We start from the raw sequence: 13,555 nt of genomic DNA, 5'->3' as shown, positions 1-13,555 counted from the left end.
TGCCTCTTGAAGACACTGGCTCTTCCAAACCCGCCTCCTTCAGTCTGGATTCTTCTCTTTGTGTTTCAGATTGAGGCTTAAAGCCTGGAGCAACCCTTTCCCTGGAGAGAAGGGTTGGTTTCCAGAAGCAGCTGTTGGTCCGACAGGTGGAGAAGGAAAGAAAGGAAGGCTGGGAGAGGGGCACTTGGAGGACGGTGTCCGGCTCCGACTCCTGGGCCCTGCCTTGCGCCCTGGCCCCGCGGGGATGGCCAGGCTGCCGAGGGCCGCGTTCATCTGCACATGTGTTCGGCGTCGCTGCGTGTCATCGGGTGTGTGGTACATGCGGCCCATTGCTGCAGGCCCTGGGTGGCTCGTGCTTTCCACATCACACATAGCAAAGCGATGTCCTCACATTCCCCACTCTTGTCTGCTCCAGGAAGTGGTTTGCAGAGCACTTCTAAATATAAAAGTATGAGACTGCCTCTTTCTCTTATCCCTTTGGAACCAGCTGAGGGCCAACCTCTTTAGTCACTTTTGGGGTTTGGTGGGAGGAGGAAGGGGCACGGGAGAAGCTGGGGGTGTGCGCCTGCATGCGTGTTTCCCCAGGCTCTGCTGATACCCCTATGCGTGCGGGGGCACAGCATGAGGCTAGGTGCAGTGCTGGAGGCCCGGGCAGGGTGCCGGGGCAGACAGAGAGGAGGGTGTAGGCTCAAAGACTGATTTTCAAACTGTGGGCAGCTATGTTCAGCCACTTAACTTGTTTTCAAAAATTTCATTTTCTTCTTGCTTCCCCAGACCCAACAGTATGTTCTTCTACTGGGAAAAGCAGCAGGATGTAGGTGATGGCCACAGGGAAGGCACTTCAAAACATAGTGCTAAATGGAATAAAGTGAGAGGCAGAATGAAAGATAATGCAAGACCATTTATATGGGCTAAAAATAGCCGCACACGAAACAGCAATCACATTTGACCAGAGCACATACAAAGAGAGGATCTACCTCTAACAGGACAGAATGGTTGTTGGGGGGACTTGGATAAAAGGGAATAAAGTGAAAGAAATGAAGAGCAGCCAGCGTGGAAAGAACACCCATGTGGGAGCCAGACAGATCCAGGGGCAGTTCCCGACCCCGCCGTTACTGGGATAGCCTTGACTCCAGTTTCCTCCTCTGTGAAATGAGGCTGGTCCGTGTGGAGGGTTCTTTGGATGAGAAATAATGCGTCCGTGTAATAAGGGCCGGCAAGAAGCAGACGGTCAGAGTAGCTAAGGCAGCGCTGACTGATGGAACTTTTTGTGGGGACAGAACAGTTCTACATCGGCGCTGTTCAGTACGGTGGCCGCTAGCCACATGCGGCTCCCGAGCACTAAAAATATGGCCAGTGGAACAGAGGCAATGAGTTTTCAGTTTTGTTTCATTTTAATTAAGTTACATTTGAATAGCCCCATGTGGCTAGTGGCTGCCATATTGGACAGAACAGGCCGAAGGGATATTTTACCGTCTTTAGGAGCCAGGGAGGATTTTCCCTCACTGAGTGGAGTTGAGGCCACTCCACCTAAAGGACAGGGAATCATGTTCTCCCTGCATAGGGAGTTTAGGGTGTGTGCCTCAGAGATGAGTAAAAAGAGCTCAGAAAACAGAGTCTCCCAGAGTTTTCTGAGCCTGTCTTGAAAATTAATAGATGAAGTCAGGTCCAACCAGTCTCCAGACTGTCATTTAGTTTGCCCTCTGCTTGCACAAGAAAGACCGTGGGACGCTCACCCCCAGGCTCACCCTGGCACCGTTCTTGCTGTGGTGTCCCTGGGCCCCTCCCCACTGCACCTGGGAGGAAGACCTGGTTGGGGCCTGGGTCTGGGCCCCCCTAATGAATGGCTGTGGAACCTGCAGCGAGTCCCTTTCCATCTTCTCTGGATGATGAGGGGCGGACTCTTTGACCCCTCTGGGGTCCCTGAACACACCATCTGAGCATCCCTAAAGTCTTCCTGGGCCTGAGCTCCTGGCTCATTTCCCAGTCTCATGGTCCAGCAGCCCCATTGCCTTCCCCGCAAGGTAGATTATTTCTGCAGGCCGCTCACTGGCGTCTTCAGGAGACAGCTGGCTGCTGTCTCTCTCTCTCCTTGGAGCTGAGAATGGACATAGAAGGTGCCCATTCAAGCTCACCTTGAGCTTGCAGTCTAGCTTGGAAGATATGGCTCTTGCTCACAGCACAGGCGGGCATATCAGGGGTGTCACGGGCAGTGAGCTGTGAGTGCAAGTGTGTGGCCGAGGCAGAGGCGGGATCTCCTGGGGAGGCAGGATGCAAGCTGAGCCGCGGGAATGGGAGTAGCTCTTCAGCAGTGATGCTGGGTCCCAGTTTGCAACTCCCAGCTGCCTCTAACTGCACACCTGCCATTTATAGCATCACTTTTAATCCCTCCCGGGGCTGGCCCTACATGTGGTGTGTGGGCTTTAGGGGCCGGCTGTGCAGCTGGAGGCTGGGGGGCAGGAAGGGGACTCTGGGGAGGGAGCCCTTTGTTTCTGTAACTGCCTCTCAGGCTCAGTGCCAGCGAATCCAGGACTAGGTCTTGGTGACTGTCCAGTCACATCCTTTCAGTTCTCTAATTTTACATATAATAAAACTACCTGGTGGCGGGTGGTGGTTGGTCAGGGTCACCCTACTTGTTAGGGATTGTATCGAGACTAGAACCCAGGTCTCTCTACCCCATGTTCCTTCTGCCTGATCGCACCACCTCACTCTGGCTGAGCTTTTAATTTATTGCCGCTTCCTTGGAGACATCGCAGGCATCTGAGGGTTACTAAGGGTGAGAGATGTGCCCTAGGTATGGCCCTCTGAGCCCCAGCAGAAGACCAGCTGGAGGGAGGGTCAGGTGGTGTGGCTGCTGGCTGAGGAGCTTCTTAAATCACATCTCCCAACCGGTGTATCTGCCCCTCTGGGCTCGGATGCCGCATGATACTGGACACGAGGACCCGCTTCTGCCGTCAGAGGTTGATCTTCCCCCTCCAGGGCCTCCCAGGAGTGGGCCGGGCAGGGCTGAGTTGTGGTTTTCATCTAAGGTAGAAGAGCTGGCCCGCTAGGTTGTTTCTGTGCTAATCCCTGGTGATTTTGTTCTGTTTCTCTAATCCGGATGTGGGAGCCTCTCCAGATATTTACAGTTAAATCCCAGGACAGGAAAACTCAGCTGGGTCCCTGGCTCTGTTCCCTCCCGCATGGCTCCAAGCGAGGGCTGTGATGGCTTGTGGAGGGATGCGGGGCTGCTGTCAGCGAACCTGGGGCCTTCTGTAGACACTCGGGAGATGGGGCTGAGGGGGGTGGGCAGCTAGAACTTTGTGCTCTGCCTCTGGGTCTCTGAGTCAGCTGTGGTGGATTTTCAGCAACCCTCTGAACCCTGATTTTCTGGGGCTTATCATCAAACAGGGTTGTTGGTGCTAAAACCACATGTGGTATATTGGTGATGGACTGGTGGTGGTGGTGGGGCACATTCCAGATCCCCAGATTCACAAACCCCACTGCAGCCTTTTGTGTTCCTGCAGGCCCAGGTGAACTGGGGAGATGACTGGGCTTGCTGTTCATGCAAACGACTTGTTCTTACAGAGACTGAGATTTGTTCCTCAAAAAAATGACGCATGCCTATGAGTCGTGGACCCTTGGAGTGTCCCAGAGCAACTGAAAGTGTACCAGTTAGACCCTGAAGGCCAAGGACCTGTGGTGCATTGGCCCCTTGGGGAGGAGAAGTGGGGCAGGGACCCTGGTACCCCTGGGGCCTCTCATTTGGTGTCCTTAGAGTTTCCACATGGAGGGGACCTGTGAGCAGGGCCATCCTCGTGTGGGTGAGGAGGCCTGGGGCTGCTCTCTTTCCTGGAACAGAGCATTTGTGCCTCTCGGGTTGAGGGCTGTCTCTCCTGGCCTGTGTCCTGATGCTGTCGCCCCAGATGGGGCACAGGAAGTTGGCAAACCTCTCCCTCAGGGGACCATATACCCAATAGGAGCTGTCTTGGCCTGTGCTCTCGAGGTCATCTGGGAGGCAGGATGTCCCCACAGGGACGTGGGTCCTGGAACCAGGGACTGAGTCTTGGGTATGGAGGAGTCAACTTCCCGCCTGTGGCTGGTTGGCCTCGTGCGTGAGAAAGGTCACAGTCACTCGTGATTACACACATCCGTGCAGAATACCCATGCCAGGGCCACCCAGGGTCATCTTGGTACCTCTGCCTGGTCCCAAGGCAGCTGTCCGAAGGATAGAATTTCTTTAGTAGGAGGGAGAGAAGGTAGATGGAATCAACTGGTCAGGTTTGGCAGGTTCTGGGACCTGTACAGATTCAGGGGTTGTCTTTCCAAGACCAAGAGGACTAGTCTCTGGGAGACAGGTAGTTGAGTGGCCCAGATGGTTACTTGGACCGAAGTAGCTGAAATTATCAGAGCAGAAAAACTTCCTGCTGCTCTCTGCTCTCCATAAAATCATGTTTACACATGTGTGTGCGCAGATGCACACGTATATACACGTGGGTCGACTGGGCCTGGAGCCCAGAGAGCATCAAGGAAGGCGGGCACCAGACCAGACGCTTGCTGGCGGGTGGGGAGCGGGAGTTGGGCTGCTGCCCACACAGCCCTTTCTCAGGGGGCTGGGGCCAGGGGCCAGGGCGCAGGCAGAGTGAGTGTCTGCATATAGATGGCTGTTGAGGAGCCAAGGAAATGGCTTGGAAAATGTCCTTATTGGGTATTTGCAGCGCCAGCTCTGTTGGGGTCGTGCCTGATGTGGGCAGATGACTCTGCCTGCCGGTCATGGTGCAGTGCTTCTTGAGCCCACCATGCCCTCCGTGTGCTCCGGGCTGTGCTATAGGCTTTGCGTTTATGAACCCACTTAGCCTCACACAGCCTGAGTGGTAGGCTTGTGGTCCTCATTTCACGTCAAGGGAGAGGCCAGCGGAGGTGGCATTGCTAGGGAGCGGCAGGGCCACTGGCTGCTGCTACGCTGAGCGGCTTCCTTGAGCGGCACGTGGGCCAGGTGTTCCGTGAGGGCCTGGGTATAGAAGGTGTGATGCACGGAGGACCAGACTCTGAAAGGGGGGCGGCTTTGGGAAGCCCAGGACCGGTGTGCTTCCAGAGCGGGCCTTCCCCGGACCACAGCCCTGGGAGGCATCCTCAAGTCAGGTGGTGCAGGGACAGGGAAGTGCAGGGGACTGTGCCACCTCGAGGCAGGTACCACCTCGATCCCCAGAGCCTTCCTCCTTCTCTGTCATTCAGCCGAAGCTTCTGAAGAGTCCCTCACTTCCCAGCCCCTCCCTGTCTGGAGTCCGGCATTTCTGCCAGGGGCTCCTCGGTCTGCCCGTTTCCCCTCAAACAAAACAACAGACCAGCCTCTCCTGCAGACCATGCAGACGGCCAGACTGGGCACAGTAAACGTGGGTGCCGCAGCACTGGGCCAGGCTCCTGCGTGAGAAGCCTGCTGGCCAGGGGTGTGGGCTCAGAGCAGGGGCTGGGGTCTTAGAGGAGGCCTGGTGGCCGCCCTCCCTGCCTTCTGTAACGTCTAAAGTCTGCCCCAGCCAAGCACTAACCAGGACCTGCTGTGAGCTGACGTCAGGAGAGAGGGCCCCGCGGGGCTGGCTTTGATGTTTCCCAGGCCCTGTCTTGGGGGTGCGGTGGGGGCTCTGAGTGGCAGTCTGGGAATGCAGCGTTTCACCACAGCTCCTGCAGCTCCAGCCCCGGGACCGGACGGGATGCTGGAGGCTGAGCTGGGGTCCCTCTGAGTCATGCCATCTCTTCTCCCAGCTCAGGTTTCTGTGGCAAGTGGTCTGTGGTTCCTGCAACCCCACAGCCCCTTTCCCTCCATCCTACCCCCCACCTGATTATCCCTTCCCATCTGGGGTCTGAGATGGTGCTGGGCCTTGCATGGGGGGAGCTTTCTAATATCCCTAAAACTCGAGTCCTCGGGCAGGATGGGTGACAGTGGTAAGGAGCACGGTAGCCGCCCGCCGAGCGAGCTCATCCAAGGCACTTCACACGTGTTACTGCGTTTTCGGGTCACGACAGCCTCATGGGAGAGGCAGAGGAAGCTGGGGCACGGTCTGTGTTCCTTACGCAAGGTCAGGCACACCGAGTGTGATGGTCAGGATCGAGTCGGACCTGACTGCAAACGCTTAACTAACGCTCCTGTGTGTGGACGAGACTCCTGGCCCCCACTGTGTCTGGAGAAGCTGAGCTGCGAAGTGGGGAGTCATCTACACTTTGAGGCGGATGATCTCTCTCTGGTCTTTGATGAGCATCTTTGGTTCTGGGTCGAGGGTCCCAAGATTTGGGTGAGTCACGTTTGCAGAGGCCCGCTGAGGCCTCGGCGCGAGGCTGCCCATCTGTGTCAGGAGTGGGGGTCGGGAAGTGTTCCGGACGCGCCTGTGTCCGCCAGCTCTTGCCCCACACTTCCTCTGAGGTCACCTCAGTTCAGCTAGTGTTCGCTGAGTGCCTTTGTGAGCCTGGCGTTGTCTGCAGGAGGTGTGTCTATCTCACTACCTGGCTGCGGGGAGTGAGGTCCCATTCTGAGATCAGATACTTCCAGGATTGGTTTTGAGTTCCTGGGCGGGGCTTGGAAGAGCGTGGGGTATGGAGTTGGCCTCCTTGGGTCATGGTCCTGGCTCTGCCACAAATTAGCTGTTTGATCTCTGGCAAATCCCTTCATCTCTCTGGACCTCAATTGACCCACCCATCTGTACTACACAGGGGTTGTACCAAGTTGCTCAGCGGGGTCAGGACCGCACTCCTGTGCAGAGATTGGAAACGAGCGGGGGTGTTTGGGTTGTTAGGGTGACTGGGTGCGGATTTGCTAACTTGCACAGTGGGTGGGGTAGCCCAGCGTGGTGGAGAATTGTCCCATCCAGGGAGCCAGCAGGAACCCAATGAGAAGTAATGCGGGGAGCTCCCAGCCCCTTGCAGCTCTTTGTGTCTTGCGGACCGGCCCCTCTGGAATGCTGGGAAGCGGACCAACATCGGTTCAGCCCCTCCTCTGGGCCCAGCCCTGGGGGATCCTGAACTTGTCTTGAAACTGACTTTATGAGGAGACAGGTTCCTGTGCCCTAAAGAACCAAACCCCCCTCCCCCCGCTCCGCCCAGGGACTTGGAAGAGTGCTCTTTGGGCCAAGATCAGTCTCCTGTGGTTTGGGATGGGATGGGCAGGACCCCATTAGCCTCTTCCTTCCTGCCCTTGCTAGGCCCAGTTTGGCCAGAGGCAGAGCCTGCTTCTTCACATAGCAGCCCCAGGTGGCTTGTTGCTTCTTCCTGGAGGGACAGCACATCCTCCTCTGTGCCATCACCGGCCCCCCCCCCCACCCCAAACTCCCCAGGCGGCTGATGTCCCGGGCTCCGCAGCTCCACGCCTCTGCAGGGCGCCCACGCGGACCAGGAGCAAAGCCCAGTGTATCATTCCTGCTTGGTAACTATGCCACCTGTCTGGCCCTGCCCTCCGCCTCCCCAGCCCATCTGCCGCTCTGCACAGGCTCTTCACTCTCCCCTTTGTTTGGCTACAGTTCCACCTTTGATTGCAGGGCCCCTTCCTCTGAGGGTGCCCCCCTGACCCCTGCCAGAGCTGAACTGTAGCCATGCAGGAGGGGGAGTGGATTCAGGTGAAAACCTGGGACCACTTAGCTCACCTCTCACCTAGCACAGAAGAGCCAGCCTTGGCCACAGACGGATCCTTAGGGATGGAGAGAAGGACGTGGGGGTGGCCCTGGCATGTCTTTGGGAATAATGCCAGTTCAAGAGAATATTGGCTTCTCCTGTGATGGGACGGGTTCTCCCAAAGACGCCCCTGGGGAATGCTGGGCTGCAGAGTGGTCTGTGGATGGGATTCAAAGCTGCCTCCCTGACCTGTGGCCACCTCTGATGCTGGACCCTCAGCGGGTATGTGAATGCCAGTAATCCTTCCAAGAAGTTCTTTGGATCATGATTTAACTTTGCTCAGTGTCCTGCATTCTGAAGATGGTGGGAGGGTTGCTTGCTAATGTTCCCCGCTCCTTGGTCTGGCATTTCCTATGATCTGGTCCCGCAGCTCCAAGGCCCTCTTCCTCTAGGGAGTGTCCCATGTGGCATTAATCCCCTCCTTCCCCTAGTCCTTGGGGCTCCCTCCCTCTTCGGTGTTCTAGAGACACTGACTGCCCACATCATTCATTTGGCACGAGCTTTGCCTTATCCTGTGTCCGCCTCCAGACTAGCGTCCTGGAGGGTACTGCATCTTTGTAGCCTGCGGAGCGCCCAGCACAGTGTAAACGTTCCTCAGTGGACACTTGGCAATTGTGGTCTCATGATCCTTCTCACTTGCACTTATTGGACGTCTCCTGTGCACAGGACAGTGGGTGTCCTGTGTTAGAACAGTGGCTGCAGCTCCCCCTGACCCTGCCTCTCCCGTGTTCCCCATCTGCAGGTGCCCAGGCAACCATTGTCTTCATCAAGGAGCCATCGTCCCAGGATGCGCTGCAGGGGCGCCGGGCGCTGCTCCGCTGTGAGGTCGAGGCCCCAGGCCCAGTGCACGTGTACTGGCTGCTGGATGGGGCCCCTGTCCAGGACACCGAGCGGCGCTTCGCCCAGGGCAGCAGCCTGAGCTTCGCAGCTGTGGACCGTCTGCAGGACTCGGGAGCCTTCCAGTGCGTGGCTCGGGATGATGCCACCGGAGAGGAGGCCCGCAGTGCCAATGCCTCCTTCAACATCAAATGTGAGAGCCGGGGGCTGTGCCCGCCCCCTCCCTCTAGACCCTCAACTCCTGAGCCCTGCGGGACTCCTCCTTTGCCTCAGCTTCTCCCATTTCCAGTTGAATGGGGCAGGGAGAATGCAGTTGGGGTCAGCTCTCTGCTTGTGTGGATAAGAGGAAGTTAAAAAGTTTTAATTTTTCCAGAATTTTTTTTTTTTCCCCTTCAAGTCTTGAACCCATTGATCTGCCGGATACTTTTGCAAATGGCAGGAGCAGTGAGGCAGTGTGGTCCAGTGTCTCTTGGCTCCAGAGCCTCCAGGTTCCATCGTTTCCTGCTTGTCCTCCTTCTCCTCTGCTTTCTCACCCTTGCTCTGCCCCGCCCCTCACTCTGCAACCATGGCTTCTGCTCCAGGGATTGAGTCCGGTCCCGTGGTCCTGAAGCATCCAGCCTCGGAAGCCGAGATCCAGCCACAGACCCAGGTCATGTTGCGTTGTCACATTGATGGGCACCCTCGGTAAGGAGACGTTGAGGATGGGGAGGGAAAGGGTTATTCTGGACTGACAGAGCTGTCTCCCCAAACTGTGGGCTCTGCCACCGCCCCTGCCCCATGCTGCTCCACACTGGGCCCTGGTCACCAGAGAAGGGGCAGCGTTGTGCTGTGGAGCGATCCTGGATTCTGGGAGCTGGGAAATCTAGAATCTCAGCCAGATTCTGCCCCTGAATTGCGTGCCTTTGTGCAAGTCACGGTCCCTCTCCAGGCCTCAGTTTCCCCATTTGTAAACTGAGGGGTCCAGCCCTGACCCTCTGATTCTGACCCTCCCTACCGGCTACCTGAGAACCCCCTTGCCCCCCTGCTGCTGACCCCCTCGGCCCCTCAGGCCCACCTACCAGTGGTTCCAAGATGGGAGCGCCCTGTCTGATGGTCAGAGCAACCACACGGTCAGCAGTAAGGAGAAGAACCTGACCCTCCGGCCGGCCGGCCCTGAGCACAGTGGCATCTACTCCTGCTGTGCCCACAATGCCTTTGGCCAGGCCTGCAGCAGCCAGAACTTCACCTTGAGCATTGCTGGTGAGCCTGGGGTGGGGATGGAGAAGGTGAGTTGGGGATGGGGGAGGGGCCTCCCCACCTTGCCTGCTCACGTGTCTGTGCCTCCCTCACCCCAGATGAGAGCTTTGCCAGGGTGGTACTGGCTCCCCAGGACGTGGTAGTGGCAAGGAATGAGGAGGCCATGTTCCACTGTCAGTTCTCAGCCCACCCGCCCCCAAGCCTGCAGTGGGTCTTTGAGGATGACACTCCCATCACTAACCGCAGCCGGTAAGGCATCTGGCAGCAGCTTTCCAGTATGGTGATAAAAGTTGTATATGGTTCTCTAAAAGGGAATGAAGTTCATATCACAGATATCATAGATCTATACGTGTATTACTTCGACTTTCCAGCAGATGGCAGTAGAATGTCTTCCTGTTACAAAATGAGTCCAACAAAGGGAAGGGTCTCCAGGAAGGGCATCTTTTTCCAGGTCCCACAGACACACTGTGTGAGCCAGCGATGGCTCTGCTACTTTCTCCCCTCCCCTTCTGCCCACATGGGTCTTCTGGGATGGGGGTGTAGAGACCCAAGGATGGAGGGACACAGGGGACCTGGGGGATCACAGCCTGGACAGGAAGGTCCCGGAGGGCAAGGATACCTTACTTACACACATGCACGCACACGCACATATTTTGGAAGAAGCAAACATTACCAGAAGGTTCTGGGAGGTGTCAGGCCCTCTATAGGGACTTCTGTCCTCATCCAGGCCCTATGAGAGCAGAGAGCAACTGTGTGGTGCCAGGCGTGGCCATGGTCCTTTGGAGGTGTGGCTCCCTAGGCTGTGGGCTGGGATCCCGCCTGGCTGCAGCCCTGAGGACATCATCAGTAGTCCATCTGGTGCGTCTGAGGGACTTGTGGTGCTGGAGCTGCTGCTTTACCAGCAGGCGTATCTTGACTCAGTGGGAAGGTGGCCCCTGTGTCTCCACATTGATTGCTTGCTGCCTCCCACTTGCACTGCTGCTCGCCTGGCTGCCCCAAAGCTGCGTCTCTTGTAATTAGAATACACACCTCCACATACACACGAACAAGCGCACGCACACACGTGCACACACAGGCACACACGCACACACCAGCGTGGCGTGTTGGCTTCCTTCTCTCTGCCCTGTTCCTGGTTGATTCCTTCCTGCATATCTGACCTGTGCAGGATGGGGTTCCACTGGCTGCTCTCCAGAAGGAGGCCTGTGGGCCACTCCTTTCAAAGAGCACTCTCTCCCCTCCACAGCCCCCCGCACGTTCGCAGAGCCACCGTGTTTGCCAACGGGTCCCTGCTGCTGACCCAGGTCCGGCCGCGCAATGCAGGGGTCTACCGCTGCGTAGGCCAGGGCCAGAGGGGCCCTCCTGTCATCCTGGAGGCCACTCTCCACCTGGCAGGTGGGTCCCTGGGTCTGGGGTGCCGAGGTGGGAGCCACCTTCAACGTTGTGGGCATGTAGAGATTTAGGCTCCTGTTTCCCCTCAGAGCAGCTTGGAGGGCAGAGGGAGGAAGAGGATGTTGGGGTTGGAAGAGGAAATGCTGAAGGTCACGGGGAGGGCTCGTGCTGGAAAGGGCAAGGCTTGCTGCGGGAGAACATCAGGTACCCTGGGCCCCACAATAACCAGGCTGTCTGCTCCCATCCCTGCAGAGATTGAAGATATGCCACCATTTGAGCCACGGGTGTTCACGGCTGGCAGCGAGGAGCGTGTGGCCTGCCCTCCCCCCCAGGGTCTGCCGGAGCCCAGTGTGTGGTGGGAGCACGCGGGAGCCCGTCTGCCTGCCCACGGCAGAGTCTACCAGCAGGGCCATGAGCTGGTGTTTGCCAGCACTGCTGAGAGTGATGCTGGTGTCTATACCTGCCATGCGGCCAACCTGGCTGGTGGGCGGAGACAGGATGTCAACGTCACCGTGGCCAGTGAGCACCTTTGCCCTGAAGGGCGAGGCGAGGAGGGGAGCCCAGGTCCCAGGAGGTCTTGGGCTCTGGGTGTGATGGATAGAGGCTTCCCTGGTGCTCACCTGAGGCCCCGCCTCAGCTCTGAGCCCTGCTGGCTTGGGAACCAGTCAGCCGCTGGGAGGTGATATTGGAGTGGACAGTGGCGAGCCAGGCACAGAGGTTGGGGTGCCAGAAAAGTGGTCCTCTGGCTGCAGAGGACAAAGCAACGGAGTGGGAGTCTTGAGACCCAGGTCCTACTCTGTCCCCAGTGCATGGAATGACCATGGGTAGAAAGTCACCTGCCTTGCCAGGGGTCAGTTTCCTCATCCATAAAATAGGGCTTAATAACTCACTACCTTCCCTGCTAGATGGCCAGAAAGATCAGTGAAATAGATAAAAAAGATTTTTCCTTTTCTTTTTTGGGAAGGTGATGTGTCGGAGTTATATGTAGTAATTATTTTATTTGTTGTTATACTTTCCAGATTTCTACAGTGGACATATGACTTGTGAAATAAATGATAAAGACCTATATACCCTTGCTACAGGCATAGAGATTTACTTATTTACACCATGCCTGTGTCAAACGTTTGTGATAATTTAAAAGGATATCTGAGACAAATTCATACACACACACACATACCATTTTGCAACCTGCTTCTTCTATTTACCTCTACATCTTTCCAAGTAGGTAAATTGCAAAAATTCAGAAAGATTTCAAACATGAAAAGAGCTTTGTACACTTGTAAGTTGTGATGGTATTATTCCCATTAAGATACTAAAACCTAGGAGACATGCGCTTTCGTGCTCAGGTACCTGGTTCAGGTGGGAAGCTGCAGCACCCAGGTAACATGCGCTCAGGACACTTCCACAGTGACATGCAGACAAATGCAAGCAGCCACGATCAGCCTTTCTCCCGTCGGGGTCTGTTGTTCACCTGTTTTATTGGGGATGCTTTTAAAAATGCAGAATCTGGGACCACACTCCACATCTCCTGCCCCCAGCCTCTCTGGGGGTGGGCCCAAAGAGTGTTTAACAAATGCTCCAAGTGAGGCATATGCGTGCTGGAGGTGGGAGTGCTGGCTTTGATCAGTCTTTTGACAGGCACCAAGAGTGCCCTGTGCCTGCACTGCTCCCTGAGAAGAAGGCCTGTGGAGTTAGAGTATGTGACGCACGCAGGGCTGGACTGGTGCGAAGGGGTAGGGGGTACAGTCCGGAGGAGGGAGGACTCCATCCCTGCATTCCATCAACAGATTTATCGAGTGCCTTCCTTGTGCTAGGCACTGCTCCCAGTACTGGGAATGCAGCAATAAACAAAGCAGACAAAAATCCTTCCCCTTGTGGAGTTCGTAGGCTAATAGGAGCAACAAAGCAAACAAGGAAAACAGTTGAATGAACAAATACGTGATTTTAGGTGGCAGCAGAGCCATGAAGAAAAATAAAATAGGGTAAGTGACAGACGGCATGAGGGCCAGGGGGAGTTTAGAGAAGATTTCTTTAGAAGGTGGTATTTGAGCTGATGCTTAAATTAAAGAGGGAACCACGTGGACAGGCCCTGAGCAAAAAATGGGCTTGTAAATTGAAGGGACAGCAGTAGCCTGTGTGGCTTATGTTGAATAAGTGATGGTGAGTGTGGTTGAGGTTGTCTGAGAGGCAGACATTAGATCATATGAAGCTTTGTAAGATCATGGTAAGGACTTTGGCTTGTAATACAAGTGTACCAGTTATCTACTGCTGTGTAACAAACCAGTCCAAAACTTGAAACAATAGCCACTGATTTGCTCATGATTGATTCTGTGGGTATGGTTCAGCTCCATGTGCTGTTGGCGGCAGCTGATACATCAGCTGGTGGCTGGCTGTTCCCTGATGTCCCCCCTCAGGTGCCTCGCTCAGTCTGGCAGTTGAGGGAGGATATCGATCAGGG

General features: G+C 56.0%; 1 protein-coding gene across 1 annotated transcript in view; it reads left to right on the top strand.

Annotated features, from left to right (window-relative positions):
* The window catches only part of PTK7 (protein tyrosine kinase 7 (inactive)), a 60,084-nt gene that overhangs the window by 27,508 nt on the left and 19,021 nt on the right, over nucleotides 1–13,555 (top strand). Inside the window, exons 2-7 of the mRNA XM_059938644.1 lie at nucleotides 8,378–8,665; nucleotides 9,054–9,156; nucleotides 9,521–9,711; nucleotides 9,807–9,957; nucleotides 10,952–11,100; nucleotides 11,350–11,616. Of these exons, the coding sequence (XP_059794627.1) occupies nucleotides 8,378–8,665; nucleotides 9,054–9,156; nucleotides 9,521–9,711; nucleotides 9,807–9,957; nucleotides 10,952–11,100; nucleotides 11,350–11,616 (1,149 nt within the window). The remainder of the gene's footprint in view (nucleotides 1–8,377; nucleotides 8,666–9,053; nucleotides 9,157–9,520; nucleotides 9,712–9,806; nucleotides 9,958–10,951; nucleotides 11,101–11,349; nucleotides 11,617–13,555) is intronic.

The sequence above is a fragment of the Balaenoptera ricei genome, chromosome 11, assembly GCF_028023285.1.
Source record: "Balaenoptera ricei isolate mBalRic1 chromosome 11, mBalRic1.hap2, whole genome shotgun sequence".
In the NCBI taxonomy this organism is placed as follows: Eukaryota; Metazoa; Chordata; class Mammalia; order Artiodactyla; family Balaenopteridae; genus Balaenoptera; species Balaenoptera ricei.
The sequence above is the reverse complement of the archived record's forward strand: the minus strand, read 5'-3'. Positions and strand labels throughout refer to the sequence as shown.